General features: G+C 48.4%; 6 protein-coding genes across 6 annotated transcripts; 4 read left to right on the top strand and 2 right to left on the bottom strand.

The window, feature by feature from the left end:
* Positions 1-212: 212 nt before the first annotated feature.
* Positions 213-2,429, bottom strand: I303_108674 (uncharacterized protein; the record flags this gene model as incomplete). The annotated part of the gene is made up of 9 exons (XM_018410275.1): positions 213-452; positions 553-629; positions 743-1,384; positions 1,482-1,588; positions 1,668-1,820; positions 1,910-1,960; positions 2,046-2,123; positions 2,176-2,191; positions 2,252-2,429. The coding sequence occupies 9 exons, from the start codon at positions 2,427-2,429 to the stop codon at positions 213-215; spliced, it is 1,542 nt and encodes a 513-aa protein (XP_018260084.1).
* Positions 2,430-3,252: 823 nt separating this feature from the next.
* I303_108675 (uncharacterized protein) lies at positions 3,253-6,713 on the top strand (the record flags this gene model as incomplete). Its single annotated transcript, XM_065969889.1, has 12 exons — positions 3,253-3,376; positions 3,442-3,491; positions 3,558-3,711; positions 3,777-3,971; positions 4,112-4,285; positions 4,373-4,391; positions 4,465-4,612; positions 4,703-4,807; positions 4,878-5,114; positions 5,181-5,464; positions 5,530-6,246; positions 6,332-6,713. 12 exons carry the CDS (start codon positions 3,253-3,255, stop codon positions 6,711-6,713), a joined length of 2,589 nt encoding a protein of 862 aa, XP_065825961.1.
* Positions 6,714-6,842: 129 nt separating this feature from the next.
* On the bottom strand, positions 6,843-10,284 carry I303_108676 (uncharacterized protein; the record flags this gene model as incomplete). Its single annotated transcript, XM_018410273.2, has 13 exons — positions 6,843-7,116; positions 7,237-7,528; positions 7,604-7,695; positions 7,758-7,828; positions 7,906-8,001; positions 8,078-8,302; positions 8,384-8,576; positions 8,643-8,911; positions 8,999-9,410; positions 9,497-9,561; positions 9,634-9,877; positions 9,947-10,043; positions 10,164-10,284. The coding sequence occupies 13 exons, from the start codon at positions 10,282-10,284 to the stop codon at positions 6,843-6,845; spliced, it is 2,451 nt and encodes an 816-aa protein (XP_018260082.2).
* A 1,172-nt stretch (positions 10,285-11,456) lies between these two features.
* Positions 11,457-13,725, top strand: I303_108677 (uncharacterized protein; the record flags this gene model as incomplete). Its single annotated transcript, XM_065969890.1, has 10 exons — positions 11,457-11,490; positions 11,586-11,603; positions 11,666-11,687; positions 12,046-12,213; positions 12,280-12,351; positions 12,408-12,500; positions 12,553-12,620; positions 12,679-13,007; positions 13,067-13,401; positions 13,470-13,725. The coding sequence occupies 10 exons, from the start codon at positions 11,457-11,459 to the stop codon at positions 13,723-13,725; spliced, it is 1,395 nt and encodes a 464-aa protein (XP_065825962.1).
* Positions 13,726-14,265: 540 nt separating this feature from the next.
* I303_108678 (uncharacterized protein) lies at positions 14,266-16,317 on the top strand (the record flags this gene model as incomplete). The annotated part of the gene is made up of 11 exons (XM_018410271.1): positions 14,266-14,502; positions 14,620-14,750; positions 14,843-14,980; positions 15,082-15,159; positions 15,239-15,295; positions 15,370-15,437; positions 15,552-15,665; positions 15,739-15,779; positions 15,860-15,922; positions 16,022-16,143; positions 16,281-16,317. 11 exons carry the CDS (start codon positions 14,266-14,268, stop codon positions 16,315-16,317), a joined length of 1,086 nt encoding a protein of 361 aa, XP_018260080.1.
* Positions 16,318-17,051: 734 nt separating this feature from the next.
* I303_108679 (uncharacterized protein) lies at positions 17,052-20,824 on the top strand (the record flags this gene model as incomplete). Its single annotated transcript, XM_018410270.1, has 3 exons — positions 17,052-18,869; positions 18,976-19,188; positions 19,307-20,824. The coding sequence occupies 3 exons, from the start codon at positions 17,052-17,054 to the stop codon at positions 20,822-20,824; spliced, it is 3,549 nt and encodes a 1,182-aa protein (XP_018260079.1).
* Between the last annotated feature and the right edge of the window lie 106 nt (positions 20,825-20,930).

Raw genomic sequence — 20,930 nt, forward strand, 5'->3', positions numbered from 1 at the left:
ATGCATATACCATATGGATGGAAACCCCGAGCGAAACACTAACACTACGCGTCCACCTAAATAAGAAGTGCAGGTCTCGCCTATGTACATCATCCTCCCATACAAATTCCAAATTCCAAATTCCAAGATATCAAGCCATTAGCCTTTATTGCGCTGTTCCTCGATCAGTTGCTCCGTTCCGATTTTGAAAACAGCGCAGTGTGGGGAGTGTCTTAATAAGAATACCTGAAATGAGGATTCTGGATATCGGTCATATCATTCTCCCCATTGATCTTACCCAATCTCTCCATCTCTTCGTCGCTCAATCCTGAGGCAGCGGCCTCGCGGTCCCTCTTGGCGTTGATGTAGATGTAGTAGAATCGTAGGATGAAGATGACTACGAAGGTCAGGCCGAAACAGATGGCACTGGCGATTAGACCTGGTCTGTACAATGGTGCGTCCTTGGCTTGGTACTGCAGATCGAAAGATAGATCAGTCAGCCTTCGTCCGACACCCCTGACCCCTGACAGAACGCAATAGAGCTTGCAACAATGAAGAAGATGGGATGCTTACAAGTTGAGATCCGACGATGTTTCCTGCGCAGTATCCTACGAATGACATTGTCGAAGCCACAGACTTCTTGGTTCGGCCTGATGAGAAGAAGCAATCAATGACTCATTCCGTACTGATGTTGCGAGGTAATCGATCTTGGAAGATGATGAGGGGAAGAGGTAGAGGGTATACAGTATGACTTTTCACTCACCTGCAACGTTCGAAGGCAACATACTCCAGCCCATGAACACCGCCGTCGAGTAAATCGACATGCACAAAAGTCCTCCCCACTTCTTCCATCTGTACGCATGCTCCTGCGGAAGCAGGGCAGCAACTAGCAATCCCGCACATCCAGCAATCATCGAGAACGCCATGTAATACGTCCTGGTATTCTTATACTTGCTCGCCAAATATCCAGAGAGGACATTGAAGGAGCCGCCCATAGCTCCTCCAGGCATATTCAGGAGGATGACTTGCAGTGAAGTAAACCCGAAGGACTTGGTAACGATTCCACCGAAGATACCGTACCCGCCATTGGGGACGTCGGCGAGGAAGGAGATGAGGAAGTAACAGTATATCTGGGGATCGAGGAAAGCTTCTTTGACTTGAGACCATTTCCATTCCGATTGACCGCCGCCCCCACTTTGGTTAGAGACGATTCGCGCGACAGCTTGTTTCTTCTGTTCGGGGGACAACCATCTGACTTCTTCAGGGGTACCGATGAAGAAGAATAAGACGATAGCCCAAGCAGAGGTCATACCTCCAAGGAAAAGGTTGATACTTCGCCAAGCGGCGATTCCACCGTGTTTGAGCGATGCGCTGCCGATTCCATAGGTGACTAGACCGGTGAAGACTAAATTCGAAAAAAGCGGAGCAGTATCAGCTGAAGCTTTACTTGTAGTGGATAGAGTATAAGTGATTATGCAGTACGTCAGGGAACTTGAACGCACTAGCGAAGAAACCGTTCTGGGCCATCCAGATCATCGAGCGCATACCGTGTTCTTCTCTTTTGTACCACGAGGCAACAATCATGAGGAATCCGGGAGAGATACAGGATCTACAAGTGGATGAGTACAGCTGCCTCAGTAACTTGCTCATCGAGGATGTAGCAATTCGGTCTCTCTCTGGTGACTCACTCGAAACCACCGATAAGGGTTCGGAGAATCATGAGACCCGCCCAATTATGACAGACTGCAATAAGCATGACGAGGCCACCCCAGATGAAGACAGCGATAGCGAGGAATCGACCCAATCGGACTTTCTGCATGACATAGTTCATCGGTCCTTCGCTGTTGTAGAAGTATGATCAGCTCAATTCTCCAGTTTACACGATAGCCGGGCCGAATCGAATGTTGGTATATCGAAATGCGTAACTCACAAGACTAAATAAGAGAGGTAGAAGATAGTTGACAGCCAAGCAGTTTGTTGGCTATCATATCACAGTCAGCGAAGTGTCTCGGCATCCACTGTGTCTGGTCGACATTGTTTCAACACTTAAAGCAGATCTGACTGACCCGTGAAGATGGGTATCGTCCGCAATACCGAAAAGGGTCGAGTTCGAGATAGATTGTTTATCGGCATATTGGATACCGCTGCACCAATCTGTTAGTGACTTCGCTCGTTGCGCGATGAGACGCTACGTACTAGGTCATAGCCATGACTAATGGATCTGGGTCAGCATACTTTCTGCACATTTTTCGTGTAGAAGGATCACACATACGCGGCATGAGATACCAATCGATTCGCTTCAGGAGCGCCTTGTTCTCCTGTTCGGTGAACTCCTTTTCGGCATCAACAGCAGTCGCATCGAGGAGGTTGGGTTCTGGACCTTTTTCATCGCCATGGATGGTATCGGGTTCGACGTATACTTGATCGCCTGTCTTGGGTAAGGCTGCCATCGTGCTGGATGTACTGCTTGACCTGAATCAATGTTAGAGTTGATTGAAACGGAGATTCAAGATACTGAAGAGTTGTGACTAGTCTTCCGGTCTTTATACCTGAATTTCGACTATGGGGTAATTTGATTTCATGGTGCTCCGGCACGGTTTCCCGAATGAAAAGTCAGTATTTCAGTATGGTCACCCGACGAAGAGTGAAACCCAAGATCGGCTGTTCTCCGATGAGGTGATAGGGTAAGAAGATGGAGAAACAGAAGAGAACATTGAAGTGAAGTAGAGCAGCAAAAGAAGAATACAAGCATGGAGGAGAAATGGCCAGAGAATCCGAAGGCGCAAGACCCCGGTCGCGTATTCCGACAAGTGACGCCTCCAAAGATAACGTTTTCGGAATATGGGCGATGGTTACCATAATATCGGCAAACAAGCCCAGGCGGTATTACCGTTCATTCAGAACACATATCTTCCTTCTACTCCGGCAGCCGTGCCCGGGTCCTTTGGCAACTGTTCTTCTGCTCGGGAACAACAGTACTGTCCTATCGCTAGGCCAGGGCCAGTCGGAATGTAAGCGATACTTGGCAGGTTCCAGCAAGCCGATCGAGCGGAATGGCTCGACCCAAAGCTCAATTTAGCCGGTACGAGCGACATACATCCGGCTCAGATACCTCTTCTCCCAAACGGAGATCCACAAAAGCTGAGCAGAAGTTGGGCGATCCATCACCACGACTTCAAAGCTGCCTGAGTACTCGCACATGACTGATCGTTCGTTCTCATTGTGTATACACCTCAAGAGCAGAACATCGACAGCAGGAAATCAATCACGAAGATGCCCGTTGCAGTCCCCATAACGAACACAGAGTCAAACTCTACCAAGATCAAGCTATTAGATGTCGAGGACGTCTTATCAAGGCTAACGCTGCCTGAGAAGGTCTCCTTGCTGTCTGGCAAAGGTGAGTCCAAGCTATCTTACGGCTTTCCAGATAGATGGAATGGCTGACCGACCGAGTCGCATCAGATAATTGGCATACTAGAGATATACCAAAGTACGGGATCCCCTCTCTCCGAGTGAGTGGAGATCAGATCAGCTGTACGATGATGAAGAAATTCACGAGGTGCTGATCGGGTGCTCAGCTTTCCGATGGTCCTAATGGATGCCGTGGGACCAAATTCTTCGAGGGTGTCCCCGCAGCATGTTTCCCTTGCGCAACCGGGTTAGCCAGTACTTGGGATGTCGACCTAATACAGGATGTGGGGGTAGCCTTGGGAGATGAATGTCGTGCGAAAGGTGCGTTGTGTCGATCACTGTGTGCTCGGTTGGAAACGGTCGACTGATCCAGTATCCGTCCAAAGGTGTACATGTCTTACTAGCACCGACTGTCAATATGTTGCGTACACCTCTAAATGGACGAGGATTCGAAAGCTTCTCCGAAGATCCTTTGCTAAGTGGATATCTCGCTGGAGGCCTTATCAAGGGGGTCCAAAGTACGGGTGTAGCCGCGACTCTCAAGCATTTGGTCTGTAATGATCAAGAAACCGAAAGGGTATGTGCGTTCTCCTTTTAGGCGATGTATTAGTAGAAGTACCGCTAACCCTTCCTCGATTTAGTACTCGATAAGTGGTGTGTCAAAAAGCCTTCTTGGACTATCTCATTCGAAGAAGTACTGATGCATTGCTGAGGATTGCAGCCCAAGTGGACGAGAAGACCCTGCGCGAGATATACCTCAAGCCTTTCGAGATAGCTATTCGCGAATCGAATCCTTGGTTGGTCATGACGAGCTATAACCGATTGAACGGCAAACACACCTCGGAGACCCTGGAGCTAATTGATGGCCTTTTAAGGAAAGAATGGGGCTATGAGGGTGAGACCCCCGCACTATTATCCCCCTTCTTTCCGAGAGACATGTTGCTCGATGTACTTGAGGAAGGCTAATGCTACATGTGTGCAGGTCTGGTCGTTTCCGATTGGCAAGCCGTCCTGCTCCATAAAAGGGTCCCGCAGATGATGCATGAACTGACTGCGTGATAACATATCGTATAGGCATGGGACCTACTCCACTGATGAGGCAATCAAGGCTGGACTCGACTTGGAGATGCCGGGACCCTCGATAATACGTGGTCCGGCGTTGCTGAGGATGGTCACTTGCGGCAAAGTCAAAGAAGAAGACATTAACGACAGGGTCCGAAATGTAAGCTTGAAAAGACAGATGCTTGCTCAAAGTGGAAGATGATGTCTCATGGCATAACGGAAGCTTGATGACTGACTGCTTACACTCTAGGTTCTTCGCCTGGTCAACCGCTTGATACCCTCGGGTATACCCAGAGATGCCGAGGAGAATCAGAACCCGAATCCTGCCGTAGACGTGATGAGGCAATCTGCTGCCGTGAGTGCTGAATACCTCATCAAGCCGCCAGCTCCCTACCAGAACATAGGCTGACTCGTCGAATGAGCAGGATGCAATTGTTCTATTGAAGAACGAGAAGAGCCTTCTACCCATATCGCCCAATACCAAGCGAATCGCAGTCATTGGGCCGAACGCTGCTAAAACTGAGATATTCGGAGGAGGAAGCGCAGCTCTGCGGGCTACGTACACCGTTAGTCCTCTAGAAGGTATACGGAGCGCTGCTGGGCCCCGCTCGAAAGTGGTATATGCAAAAGGATGCGATGCGCACAAATTGACACCTCTCGTCGTGAGTGGAGTTGTTAACCAACACGAATGAGCAGGGATATACAACTGACGCCGAGTGACTCTGCAGGGCGAAGAGCTCCGTAACTCGCAAGGTCAACCCGGTTTCGACATCCGATTTTACAACGATCCCCCTCCTTCCACTTCGCTACGGCGATCTTCCGCAGATCATCGGGAGGTTGTACATGAGTTGACTACTACGAACTCCAACATGTTCTTCAACGACAATCTGCCCGACACACTCAATAGAGCATGTTATGCCACAGCGACGGCGAAGTTCACTCCTGGGCGCACGGGCACTTACGAGTTCGGAGTGGGTGCTTTGGGTGTATCAGATCTTTATGTCGACGATGTGTGAGTATTGACTTGGATGACAGTGTGGTGTGACAGTCACGCTAATCTTGAACTTCATGTCATAGTCTTCTCATCGATAACTCTACATCACCTATTCCCGGCGAGCTATTCTATGGCAAAGGGTCCAGAGAAGAAATCGCCGAGATACATCTAGAAGCAAACGTAACATATCGTGTTAGAGTCGAATACGCCTCGCCGTCCGCTTCAACAAGTTTCGTCGGTCCCTTAGCTCTATCCTCTCGGGGCGGTCTACGTTTCGGCGGTTACCTCAAGCTATCTCCCGAGGAACACATTCGCGAGGCTGTCGAGCTCGCTCGATCATCCGACGTAGTCATCATAGTGGCTGGATTGAACGCTGAATTTGAGACCGAGGGATTCGATCGAAAAGATATGAAGCTCCCCTCAGCCACCTTGAAGCTGATCAATGCTGTATTGGAGGTCAGGAAGGACGCTGTGATCTGTTTACAGAGCGGTACGCCCGTAGAGATCCCCTTCAAGGACAAATGCGAGAGCTTGATACACTTCTTTTATAATGGGAATGAGACTGGGAATGGGCTTGCAGATGTACTGTTTGGCCGAACGAACCCGTCTGGGAAATTACCATTTACGATCCCGGAGAAATTGGAAGACTCTCTCCCGCACAGCAAGGGGGATAAAGATGGCTCGGAGACTTTTCCAGGCCAAGATGGGAAGGTGTGTTACGAAGAAGGGTTGTTGGTGGGGTATAGGCAATATTCAACGGTTGGGCCGACACCTGCTTTTGCATTCGGACATGGATTGAGGTAAGTCGTATCCTGTCATGTCATGTCATGTCACTCGAGGTCGAATGCTGATTCTTTCATGGCTAACATGATATCGATCGATCAGTTATACTTCATTTGAATATGATGCGCCCCAACTGAGCGCAAGCGTATTCGACTTTGGCGTGTCTTCTACGTTGGAAGTGACATGCGCAATCAGAAACACAGGTACCGTGGCAGGAAGGGAAATCATCCAATGTTATATATCGCCGCCAACCAGCACGTCCAGCGACAGGCCAACGATCGAGCTCAAAGCATTCAAGAAGACCGCGCAGCTTGAACCTGGTCAGCGTGAGATCGTCAAGATGACTCTTGATAGGGAATCTTTTGCTATTTGGGAAGAAGGGTGGATAGTACGCAAGGGTATTTACGAGGTTTTGATAGCTTCTTCCTCGGAAGATATACGCGAGACTGCTCAGATAAGCGTGATAGATGATTTTAGATTCTAGTGCGTATCTTACAAGCGACTAGTATATGTATACAACGTTATGTATGCATTCCATTGAGCCTGATGTATTTCATTATGGGAATTCAAGTCAGAGGCCTTAATCGGTAGTTGAGTATGACATCCGTGCCGATCAGAAATTACCAGTACCAGTACTAGTACCATCGTTCGTCCCATCTGGTAGAGGTATCGGAGGGAATAGATCGTTATTGAACAAGGTCGAAATATCGATCGTCTGATCGCCTGTCCAAGAATCGAACGGTAAATTCCACATCATGTCAACCAGAGGATCCGATGTCGGCATGCTATTATCCGTGTTATTGTTGATGTTGATCGGGAAAGATATCGGTTCAACCATATTGGCTGTTGGTTGCGCATTATTTACACTTCCGAACGAGTTGATCAAGCTGGATAAGGTTGATACACGTAAGAGTTATATCAGCAGTCCATTCCTACCGCAGGGCACCATAAGGGAAAGAGCACGTCCATTTCGTACTGAACGAGGGAAACAGATCACTCTCACTCACGAAGCAAGATCTTCTCGTAGGCCAGGTAACATCCCATCCATATTGTCCAGCCTATCCGTCCATATGTCCGCTTGAGTCACACCGCTACTACTGCTTAATTCGCCAAAGTCTGCCTGTCGAGTACCAACAGATGCAGTTCCATCATTTATCATGATCGAGGTACTTCCTAAAGCTGAATGGACATTTCCGCCGTTGCTCCATTCCTCGCGTCTCTCATCGAAAGCCCTGACGAGATCTTCGAAACAATCCAAATACGACCCAGCGATCGAAAACTGCTGGGCGTAGATGAACACTGTGTAAAGCCGGGATTGCTGAAATCAGCTTCAGGCCACAATATTGCGCTCCAAAAGAGGTGGAGACAACGAACAGCAAGTCGAACATGATCTCAGAGCCCGCGAAACGGTGGAAGAAGGCAGTACGTGTGGGTGATTCCAGATTACATGGAGAAGAGTCAGTCCGCTGCTCGTGTTTCAGATGTATCAGCAAACAGCGCTGAAGTTTTGCGGTGGCATAGCACTGACCTCATGAATATCTTACACAATACCCATGTAGCTAGATTCTTGGAGTCGCGGCGAAGCAATTGACATTCAATCTAGTCGGATGAGGTTCATCTTAGCTCTCCTCATCACATGAGGAGAAAGATAGAAGGGACGGGTGGGCATCACTTACGTCCAGAACAGCGGCTGCACTCGCGGCACAATTGCTTAACCAATAATCCGGCGAGTCATTTCGAGCTGCCAAAGGTCTCAAGAGAATTTGCACGCACTACACAGTCGAAAGATTTCAGATGTCAGCTGCGTAGCACGGCTTGTTCAACAGAGCAGGACAGCGTGCAGCTTACATTATGATACTCAACCTCGAAGAACTCGTGAGAACAAGCTGGGAACCTGTTATCGGTATCCAAGGGATAAATGGATCTCCATTGTTTCAGCTCATCTAAGAGCCCCTGAATGCGACCAGACTCTTCCTCTTGGACCCTCGAAAACGGTTTATCGACTGTATATACCACCTCATGAATTTTCGATTTCAGTTGATTCAGCCGGATGGTGTGAATGAAAGAGGTCATCTATTTATCTCATCTTGTCAGCCACTATCTCATAGGACCGGAGCGTCCATGACTATGCTACACCCTACTTGATCCACTCACTGAAGTGAAGCATCCATATCCATTACGATACTCATCACCTGGCCTATTGGCATCAGGCATCAACGCTTGAGCATTCAGCAGCTCACACAACGCTTCTTGATCTGCGATATTCGCATCCAGGTTGATGGGCAACTCAATGTCGATGTCTCTATCTTGGATGGCAAACGGTCTTCCAAATTGAATCGCTATCATCCTGATCTCCCAAAAGATCAGCTTTACGCCTACGTCGCCGAAGTAATAATTATGCTTAGAAGCTCACCGATCTAGTATATAAGCTCCCCACCAAACTCGCTGTCGCATACAATAGGCCCGGGGATCCCGCTCTCTGATTTCCTTCGAGCGGATCTTGCGGTGAAGTCCCAATTCTATGGCTGATCGAATGGCTAGACCTCCCGTATGCCATAGACTGAGCTCAGACGAAGTATGCCTGAACGTATATACTATCAAGAGCAGTAGTGCTTGGACAGTCTCCAGCGATTGTATTGTCGAAAGAGGGGTAAAATGTCTCAGAGCAGTATCGAAGAATACCTATTTACGCAGCAAATCTCTCAAAGATCAGCAAACTTCCAGCATGCAATCTGATGTTCGCGGGCCGATATACGGATATTGACATACCTCGTGGGATACAGGTAACATCCTACTTTCGCCCTCGCACAATTTCGCTCCTAAACCGTACAACATCCACAAGAAGAAGGCTCCGAAATGATCCTCTATCGTCTCTACTTTGCCACTAGCCGGCACACGGTGATCATTCAATGGCTGCAAGGCGCATAGGTCTTTATATCTAGATTGCCAGTTCTGGATACTGACCCAATCTAGAAATCCATATCTTGCTTGAATACGATAATATACCGTCGTGATATAATGCATCCCCAAATTTTCAGGCGGCGGTTCGGGCAGAGGAGTGTAATTGGGGCTGATCGTCCCGTTCCTGTCTGGCGGATCAAGGTGGATTTGGGGCTGGGATGCTTGTGATGGACGAGAGATACGCGGAGGGATCCCGTTCTGGGTTTTGTGCTGTAACGAGCTTGTAGGATAACATCAAACCAAGTTAGGACCCAGCTTTGAGCATATTGTGGTCTCCAATGTATTGATTGGGGTGAATTGACTCACTGCATGAGGATCCTAGCCCAGCCTACGCCCGAGCTTCCGCCAAGATAGAGGGGAGCAGCGCCGCCCTAACGAGCACAAGTCCTATAATTTTAGCACGCTCATGCTACCGCGTTTGATTTGGCTGCGAGTTGACTCACGTTAAGACTGAGGAAGCCAACACCCGTAGCTATATTCTCGGAGTTGGAGTCGGTATCATCTGTTCCAGGAGGAATACCGCAATCTCGTCCGCTCGTCGAGGGTACAGTCACGGGGACTTGCGCTGCGTACTGGACGGGGCTGATGGCAGAACCGTTGCTGGGACTTGTAAGGGTGAGAGATGGCGCTGAAGCTTTCATGTACTCTTCGAGCTCTTTTACTCTAAGTTCCAGCTCGGTCGTATATCTAAGCCAAATTGAATAAGTGTGACTGACTTCTACCTGGTGATTATGCTCTTGACGAGTGAGGACATACCGCTGGAGGTATACTTCGTTCGCGCTCTTCTCAATGAACTCGCATACCGCATCTGCTCTATGACAATTCCTACATCGACTACCTTGTCCCGGTAAGCCTGTGACGATGTAGACATAATGGGCTATCAGCTATTCGCATAGGCATCGTTGACCTCGGTTAACGAGTGCCGTGACAACATTTAGGCATTCCAAATCAAGTTTAGCGGAATGTCTCTTACATTTCTGTTTCCGACTTCTGCATCGTTCGCATGCCAGACCCCGCTTTTTCCTGGATGAGGTATTGCTTGAGCTCGAGCTGCTTTCGGTCAAGACTGGCAATGCTGATGGAGCTCTTGGCATGTCCACGATCAAGCATCAGCAATGTCTGAAGTCAACTCGTCATGAGCATGAGTAACATGGCGTATTATCACCGTCGTTATCTGATCTGTTCATCTGTTATTCCATTTCACGGCAAAATCAATGTTTCTTGCCGATCAGCGGAGACAACCGACGGAAATTCCTATCAACTGCAGCGTTTTACAGAGGGTTACGCATCAGTCTGCTCAGCCTCTGTGAACTTCGCGTGCAACTGATGCGTGTACGAACCCTCCGTTGTGCTTGACTTATGCTGACATGCAAGCCCGTGAGATGTCTGAGAAGTGGGTAGGAACCATGGACCGACAGTCCTTGCGATCAACACGAGTCTAAATGGCGCAGAAGCTTCGACTTGGCGATAGACTTGGATAGATCCCGGCGAGCAATATCGGGCTTTCGGTCAAAGACTGCACAGCCTCTAACAGATCAGCGTGGTGCGTGCGGAGCGGATCAGAAGCGAGGAAGTCAATGCATCGGCTTGCTGTTCATTAGATTGATGATCGTCGGTGCGCACCAAGCAATCCATCATTGAAAGGGGGTCATCCTTCGATTCTAGAGATCCTAGGTAGAGAGAGACACGTGGGACATTTTATCCATGTCTATCTACTTCGAAGTGTTCTCCGCCCGCTAGTAGTTATGGCCTCCTCGTCAAGTATCATGATCAAATTATCGGCGAGGAAACTTGAGTCCTGCAGAACGGAGCAGCTCTATGCCCATTGTGGACGAAAGAGGGACAAATCATGTCAATAGAGTTGCCCGTGCCTGTTCACCGATCCGAACAAGATTTGCTAAGAGTAGTCTGATTTGCGCCTGGACCGCTTTTCATCACGCACCCACGTTTTAAAGGATAAGGACGGTACCGCTTATGGAATGTTTCCCTGAATACTACGTGTTGTAAGGAGATATTCGGAAGTTGTTTTTGAGTGAGGCTGCCACGCGTCGCGGTATTCCATTATCTCTCTTTTAGCTCGAATCCACTTTTTCTCGCGACACACATACCCTGGAATCAACCACGACCAACTCCCCACCACCACCACCAACGTCTTCTTCAACTTTATCTTCCACTCTTCTACTCTCATCTTCCTCTTTTATTCTTTCAGATCCTTCTGATATCTTCTTCTCATACTCACTCATATACCCTCGTTTCCTCATTCAACATGGCTCCCATCACAGTCAAAAAGATCTGTTGTAGTAAGTACAGAATCTACCTCGCTGCTCCATTATGGTATCAGCTTTGAAATCACTTGGGAAAGATCATAACTGACATTCCTTGCTTCTTCAAACAGTCGGTGCTGGTTATGTCGGTGAGTCAGCTTACTTGCTTCTGCTTCGCTTGAGCATCGCAGCTGATTTCTCTGCACTGCAGGTGGTCCCACTTGTGCCGTCATGTACGCGTTATCTCCAATAGCCTTACGCGTCTTTAGTTGTCTGAGCTGACGTGTCTTATTGATCTTTTTCCGTTTCAGTGCTGAGAAATGGTGAGTTGCTGTCTGCTGATCCTATCATCCTTGCTTGCTTGAGTCTCTCGTCGCCCGACTCTTCTGTTGCTCCCCTTCATCCCATCCCTAATAAAAACAAACGGTCGCGCCATTGGCTTTTATGCGAAGAGACGCGTTGCTTTGGACTCTTCCTCCTATCTACGACTGTCTAGTCAGACGTCGCGTCCTATCCAAAGCTCCTCGCGCACTTCTTTCCATCATTTATTACTCTGGACACCGCTGATGAGGAAGCTTCTCTATCTGGCAGTCCCAACATCACCGTCACCATTGTCGATCTAAACCAACAAAGAATCGATGCCTGGAACTCTGATGAACTTCCTATCTATGAGCCAGGTCTTGATGCCGTCGTCAAGGGTGCTAGAGGAAAGAACTTGTTCTTCTCCACCAACGTTGACAAGGCCATCGAGGAGGCTGAGTGAGTCGGCACCATCCCGGTGTTAGTCTTTGACAATATCTTGAGCTGACGCGATCCTCAAAACAGCCTCATTTTCGTTTCCGTCAACACCCCTACCAAGAAGTCTGGTATCGGAGCTGGTTTCGCCGCTGACTTGAAGTGAGTACGGTCTTGCATTTGAGATGACTGAACGCTGATAAAGCTTCCGATCACAGGTTCTTGCAACTTGCTACACGACGAATTGCCGAAGTCGCCAAATCCTCCAAGATCGTTGTTGAGAAGTCCACTGTGCCATGTAGAACCGCCGAGTGAGTGCCCTCATGCCAGAAAAATTCGCGATGATAGCTGACAGCGGATCAGTGCTATGCGAACTATCCTCGAGGCCAACTCCAAGCCTGGATGCCACTTCGACATTCTCTCCAACCCTGGTACGCCTATTCCGACACGATCATGCGTGAGAAGGCAATACTAACGGTGTCATTGTAGAGTTCTTGGCCGAGGGTACCGCCATTGATGATCTCCACGCTCCTGATAGAGTCTTGATTGGTTCGCTCCAAACCAAACAAGGTCTTGACGCCTGTGAAGCTCTCGCTTCCGTCTACGCCAACTGGGTTCCAAGAGAGCGAATCCTCACTGTCGGTCTTTGGTCCTCTGAGCTTTCCAAGCTTGCCGCCAACGCCATGTTGGCCCAAAGAATCTCCTCCGTCAATGCTCTCTCCGCCATCTGTGAAGCTACCGGCGCCAACATCGATGAAGTCGCTTTCGCCGTTGGTAAGGACACTAGAATGGGTTCTAAGTTCTTGAAGGCTTCCGTTGTAAGTTCACGGAAAAGGAGAAGCCCCTTTGCCCGATATTAACGTGAATTGCTGTAAAGGGTTTCGGTGGTTCATGTTTCCAAAAGGATATCCTCAACTTGGTCTACCTCTCCGAGTCTCTTCACTTGCCCGAAGTCGCCAAATACTGGAGAGCCGTCGTTGAGATGAACGAATACCAAAAATCCAGATTCGCTAACAAGGTCGTTGACACCTTGTTCAACACCATCACTGGAAAGAAGATCGCTATACTCGGTTGGGCTTTCAAGAAGGACACCGGTGATACCAGAGAATCTCCCGCTATCACCCTTGCCAACCACTTCTTGACCGAGAAGGCCAGAATCAACATTTACGACCCTCAAGTGAGCGCCGACCAAATCTGGCTCGATTTGACTGAGTGAGTGCAAAATGCAGGTCTGCTCGTCATGTCAGTCGCTTACAAAGTCATTTTTGTTGGTGATGCAGCTACGGAGACGTCCCCGCCGAACCCATCAAGCCTCACGTCACCATCTCTCAATCCGTTGAGGAAGCTTGTCACAACGCCGAAGCCATCGTCGTCTGTACCGAATGGGACGAGTTCAAGACCCTTGACTGGCAAAAGATCTACGACAACTGTCCTCGACCAGCCTTTGTCTTTGATGGTCGACTGATCCTTGATCGAAAGGCCCTCACTGACATTGGTTTCAAGGTTACCTCGATCGGTACCGGTGACCGATTGTAAGCTGCAGGTGTTCTGGCGCTCGTTGTTTCTCGGTCTGCCAGTTGACTGGCCATAAATAGAGTATGGTTCCCTACGTGCATACCACATCACTAGAATTACACATGCTTAACATACCTTGATTTACGAAAAAACATTCCTCTCATTTTGATTTTTTGGTTTTCATCTTCCTGATATATAGATTATTATGAGTCAGCTCATCATCATATGAACACATTGCGAATAGACCCTTGGCGTGCATGTCGCATATCACATGATCTCCTTCACACTGGCAACTGAATGCGATAACAAAAGTCTATTTCTGAATGCATGAGTGCGGTGAAAGGTGAATGAGTTGATTCGCCAAATGTGACCATTGACGCGTAGGTGGAGGTGGTTCACCTGGTTTTGTTTGGCCGATAACACAGATTTAGAGGTTGAACGAGATCAGATCATCACATTCCGTCATTTCGCTCTTCCATCATCTTCATGACTTTCCCAGTATCCAGAAAGATCAGATAGCTGCGGCTCTCTTCGCTAGCTCAAGGACAGTCTGGGTCGAAAATGGAGATCACAACAATATCCCTAGATACCTTTCTGAACGATCCTACCTCTCAGGAGGCCATAGCGGAATCTCGAAGGGCAGCCGAGAGTCTTATTTTGACTGGTGCTCTGATAGTGAGAGATTCGAGGATAAGCAAGGAGTCGAATGATCGGTTCTTGGATCTCTTCGAGGACTACTTCAATCAGGATCAAGAGGTGTTGAAGAGGGACGAGCGACCTGAAGTCGGATTCCAAGTTGTGGGTATTCTCCGTCATTGCAACGAAGTCAAGTTTTCCTTTGCCCGCACGTTGTCGACTCATACGATGATACTCTAAGTATCGGGAGCTGAAAGAATGTATTGGACCGTTGGATAGGGTGTCACTCTGGAGAACACTGAAAAGCCCAAATGCGCGTCCGATGAGAACTGTCAACACATTATAGCTTCGCTGGATGAAGCCGAAAGGCCCGTGGATTTGGGTGATCATGGAGCCGATCCGAAATGCAGGTGAATCGTCGTTCCCTCATCAATCATCTCAATCTATACTATCTGGGCCGAATCGTGGGCTTGACGATTTGACAACGGACTATCCGAATTAGATTCTTTCATCGGATGTCGGAGAAACCACCGTACCAATCCAAGTTCCCTGTGTTGGAAGCGCCAAATGTTATTCCGCCGAAATTCAAGGATACTTGGGAAGATGGCGTGAATGAGTGGGGTGGATCGATGAAGCAAGCGTGAGTATGCCCTCCGGCCAACCTATTCCCCTCTTCGAATGTCCACCTCGAGCGAGTAATTCCGAAAGACAAGCTGACACCGTGTTATCCGCGATCCGAAGGGTCGAGGGCGTAGCTCAGATGGTAGCGACTGGCTTGGGATTGGAAAGAAACGCATTTGCGGACGCTGGGAGATACGGGTGCGTCAGACTGTCTCATTTACCATCGCTCTCACTGCGAGCGTCGACGTTGAGCAAATCTTTCCGTAATCTTGGTTAGATCACACCTTCTAGCGCCTACAGCAACGGACCTAAAGAAGTATGGGAAACTCAATACGTATGTTACATGCTTGTTCTCTTCAATGAGCATGCCAACTTGCTGATGACGTTTCCTACTGCATTTTGAAACAGGATATATGCAGGGTTTCACACGGATCTGAATTTCTTGACTATCCACGGCCAATCGAGGTATCCAGGTTGTGAGTCTGCGCTTATCTCTCATCCCAATTGATCAGACCGGCCACACTTCGGATTGCGGCACCGTATCATACTGTGAGGGTAGTCAAGGCTGATTGTTTCTTTGCCGTTCTCAGTACATATCTGGGCCAGAAATTCGGGTAAAAGGATTCAAGTGAAAATACCGCCTGGCTGTTTGTTGGTACAAGCGGGAAAACAGATTGAGTGGCTTACAGGAGGGCTCATCAAGGGTGAGTAGACTAAGTACTACCACGTAATTAGATGGGTCCGTCGCATAGCTTACTCTACACCACAACAATGTAGCTGGATATCATGAGGTAGTGTGTACACAAGCGACCTTGGATGTGAGCGCGCAATTTGTCTTTCGAACCGTAATCGACAAGTCTTCGAGCGATATCGCTGACTTGTCCTTTGGCTGAGACAGACGATCGAGAAGCGAAGAGCCGAATATCCATCTCGACCTCTGATTCGTATATCTTCGACATTTGTGAGCATGGTCGTGCTTGGCACCATAAATTTTTCGACCCTTCCAATCGCATGGGTCGAGTTGTGGTGACGCTAATATCTGTATATGGATAACGCTAAGTTCTGGCACCTGACTCCCGACTTTATGCTCTCTGCTATCCCGTCCCTAAAACAGGAAGCAGAACGTCGATTCGGTCAGCATGAGGAATATGGTGAGATGGTGGTGGGCGATCAAGTCAGGAGGTATGTTACTCTCATTCACCTACAGAAATCTTGGAAAACCATCTAAGCGAGGCACAGTATCTTGAGCCGCTGCCATCAATACATCCACAGCAGCTTCCCCTTGGCTTTGATGTGCTGACTGTTTTGTTTGATCACAGGGAACTTGGCCTGATCGCCTTGATGACGCCTTCTTGATCGATCGATCGATTCGCGGCATACCAAGATGGTCAAGCTAGCGTAGGTCCAAACGGCTCACCAGAACAATACTTGTACCTGATGTCTCGGATGGACTTCGAAACGTACTAAATCCGTCAGAAACTGAATAGACATATGCTGGTCTCACTTTCTAACGTACTAGTATGTGGCCTACCATTCATATTTCGACGAACGACTCGATCAGCAATTAGTTTCATCACGACCATTCAATGCATACCGAGCCAAGTATTAAGCGAAACGACTCTGTACCTTCAAATGTATGTAAAACACCTCCTATAGCGACTCGATCAACTCGATCCACTCAAAAAGCTCAGATCAGGACGATGTCAGCGGTGACTAATATCCAAGCCAATGTCGACGCCAATGATGTCGTTGATCTGTTACCAGTCAGGACTGATACCACCATCCATACATTCACGTCGTGTTGACTTTTGATCGCTCTGTGTCAAAATGGGTACTCGCGACGCTCCTGATCTCAATCATGAATACACGTATGCATTGACAACTTACTGTACTGACTGACTGTATACATTGCGACTGGTCCTCATTCAGCCCTTGAAGACACTGACTTCGTTTGCCAGTCCTTTGTTTCGAACGTTTTGACTACTATCATCCTTTTGATCTTTCTCTCACAAACTCCAAGTAACCAAGATTAGACGAGTGGTCTAAGCGATACAAAGTGGAATGACCAGAAGCTAATCGATATATACACGATGCCATCATCACCTTTCTCAGCCTCGCGAAACCCCAGGAAAGCACTACCTTCCTCATCCCCTCCTTCCGCACGCTTACGTCGTATAGCTCCTTCTCCCGTCAAAATCCCTCGGTCAGCCAAATCTACACCTCTCAAACGACCGCACGGCGCCAGCAAGGGTGGTAGATTCAGTAGTAGCCATGGTGGTGACACGTCATCGCCTTCCTCTGCTGTAGAGTTCGACTTCGAGCCTTTAGAACTGGTCATACTCGCTTCTCCCGATACTCAAGTACGAACCCTCTTCGAGGTGTTGGAAGATTCCAAAAGGACTACTCAACAATATCACGGACAAGCACGCGATATCGAGAAGTTCAAAGTGACGATCCCGTTGATCTTTGATGCCAGCGGAGATTTTGGGAGGTTAGCTTATGAGACGCGGTTGAAATGCTCTGGAGGGGATTGTCCTGATGAATGTGATCGTGATACCGAAGAAAATCAAAAGATCAGTATCACAACTGCACCTGAACGCGATCTCGCTGCAAAATTGAATAACCATTATCATCAGCATAAAGCCGCGGACAATTTGTCATCGAAAAGAAGATCAGGCTTGACGCTGTTGAATCCTGCGAAATACCTCAGTCGGATGGGTCTACCTTCGCCAGTTTTGATCAACTTCAACGAAGATATATTCGGCACTGGCACTGGCTCTGACACCGGCGCCGTGACTGCTACGCCGGCACCAAAGAACACATCGACGATAATTGCATCTTCTGAAAAGGCTCTGTTGCAGATGGAAGAAGACCAGACGCCAATGTCGACGATGGGACCGAGATTAGACAGAGAAGACAGTGCGCAGACGTTCAATACCCTTGGTGTGGGTCTCACATCAGACGGCGATGAAAATCAACCCGACAGTGCCATGGCGACAGCGACGGACGAAGAACTGGACAGTTGGAGTTTCACCCTATCAGCATACGATGAAGAGGTCATCAGTCTGAATACCCCTTCGCTCTTCAGGAAAGATAGTTTCTTCGCTTTTGGCGGCGGTGAAGGGGAGATCGAGACAGAATCAAACACGAAAGGCGCCTCAATTACCTCCTCAGAAGACCAGAGCTCTGGTTCTACGACATTGGGTATCTCATACGGTTGCAACCCAACGACGAGCTCAAGCTATATGCTACCTTCGAATATCATCAATGATGATAACTGTAATGTCTTATCAGTCAAACGATTGAAAGTAGATTGGGCTGGACTCAGACAAGATACGCGTCGATCCGAAATTGATAGTCCACTCTCAGATGCAATAATCACGCCGCAATTACACCACGCAACGTCGGGTGCGCATGATTTGCTGAGAGTGGATCACGGGCTTCAAGATACGCCTACACCGAAGGATGCGCACGCCTCAGTAAGGTTAAGACCTAAATCAAGAATCGTATCTGCGGCAAAGAACTTGCCTACCTTGTCACAGGCGAGCACCCATGTCCCGCACAATAAAGAATCCACCATGAATAATATTATTCAGCCACAAGAAGAACAAGTGATAGGAGGGAAAGCTGAAGAGATCGACTCTATAGACCAAGCATTACAGAGTATAGACAAAAGCCTGACGATACAGCTCTGGGTAGACCAAGAAGGATGTCGAGAGAACCGATCTTCTTTGAAATTCATCCGGTACATCAGACCCTCAGTCTTTCGCGAGAGAGAGGAAAAGGCCCTGAAAGAAGCTTCGGAATGGTGTGAGTCGCCCACTCGCCCGGAGAGTTTCCAGCAAAGCGGCTGTTGGGAATTTGGGATGGATCCTAAACAGCGAGATAAATGGTCATTCCATCATGCCGTGCGTATCACATTTATTATTCCCTGACCAGATCTCATTAGAAAACGACCGCACACCTTGATGGGGTCGTACTCAGCTTACTTTGTAATTGATTGTAATATTGCAGGCTTTGGAAGGATTACCGGTACTCAGGAGGTTGACAACTAACAACGACGATAAATTCGACTACCTCTCACGAGGCGCTACTTTGCAAATTAAGGAGCCGGGTGTGTACTGTGTATGCGGACAAGAAGAAAGGGGCAAGGCAGAATGGAAGTTTGAGTACTTGGTGCAGAATAAAAGATCGATCAATTCAGGTGAACAGATAGCGAATGAACGTGTAAGTACGCACCATGTAGACTCAAGATTCACCGACTACTGTAGTCGTACCGGTCGAAGTGATCCTTTTCTGTGTAGGGGGTGTCTTACGCTAATAAACTCGCTCGCCTGCCATACAGATTATCGTGCCTCTAGCTCTATACGTCTCGCCGAACTTCTTCAATCCCGACCGAGCGCTCAAGACCAGCTTGTTGAATCTATTTAAGAAGACGTTGGCTTCGAATATAATGAGTGAGAAAGTAAAACCACCCCATATCGGTCGACCACCTGCACCGAAGATGAAAGCCCAAATTATCGATATCGAGCATGAGCCGCGAGCGAATGGCCTCATCGGATCTGGACCTGACAATGACGATCACTCCACTAGACCTAACGCCTCAGACACGAACGCAAAGACACAGATCGATGGCGGCGGGAGAAAGAGATCCCAAACTCATACTCAAGTCCATTACGCCGGGCTTAACACTACGTATAACACGACTTCATCTAGTACCGGCACTTCACACTCTCGATCCGTCAGTAGGACGATCGGCGCAATTGCCAAAGCAGTAGCAGGTATGAGTGCGAGCACAAGTACGACGACTACACCGACTCAAACACACTATCCTGAGAAGGCCATCTGCAGTGATCAAATGGCAGACGTGGGCCGGAACCAGAACGGAATGAGACCAAGTTCAAGCGGATCACACATCTTCGGTAGCAAAGCCCCCACTTTCGGACGTCCTGGACTGAGCTCAAGATCTGGGTCGACAACACCCACAAATGCCGTCAATGTCATCTCGAACTCGGCCTCAACTGACGATGCAGAAGAAAAGAAGAAATCAAGTCAAAGTCAAAGTCAAAGTCAGAGTCAAGCGCAAGGTCAAGGACAAGGTCCTCGGAAACGATCAACAAGTCTCTTCTCTAGATCACGACCTTTCACTCCTCCTGTGAATATCACTGAGATCCATCCTGTCCCTCAACGACCGGTGTTTGGTTTCGGCGAGAAATCAAGAGATATCCCCGCGCCTGCGATATCTTCACCACCAACTACAGCTCCCTCATATCTGGGTGCTGGTGCTGGTACAGCTGCGGCTTTAGCCTCGGTTGGTAAATCGCAATTACTGGGTATCCCGATGAACGGGAATCATACTTCTATCTCACTTCCTTGGCAGGCCAACCACAACCACTTATCAACTTCCAATCGGACGCCAATGTCAACGCTAATGTCAACGCCAATTGACAACGCAAAACCCCCATCCCCTTCTCCGAAAATGTACTTACAGCCCAACATATCAACGCCGAATGGCATCTACCTACACCATACCAATACTCATACCCACACTCAAACTCACACAATTCTGCCAAATTACTCCAATGTCAGCTTACTCTCCACTGCCACGGGCTCTAGCTCGAATCTGACCATCTCACCGATAATGATACATACCCCTTTACTGTCCAGATCATCCAGTATAACCTCTCGCTCAAGACCCATCATGCGCTCGAGCAATGGTACGGGCACAACAACCGAAGACGAACGAGATGTACTCAGTCAAAGTCAAGGAACAAGCGCAGGAAGATTAGGTGCTTTCGGGTTTGCGAAGAGGGGTATAAGGAAGAGACCATCGACTGCTGAGCCGAGATTGGGGATGAGATAAATATGAATACAGTAGTTATAATCTGAATTGTCACGAGTGTCAGATGTATTCGGACTTGCTTTTCGCCATCTCACCCAGGCTCGACTACACAAGTTCCCCCTTTTGT

Source organism: Kwoniella dejecticola, chromosome 11 (genome assembly GCF_000512565.2).
Source record: "Kwoniella dejecticola CBS 10117 chromosome 11, complete sequence".
Lineage (NCBI taxonomy): Eukaryota > Fungi > Basidiomycota > Tremellomycetes > Tremellales > Cryptococcaceae > Kwoniella > Kwoniella dejecticola.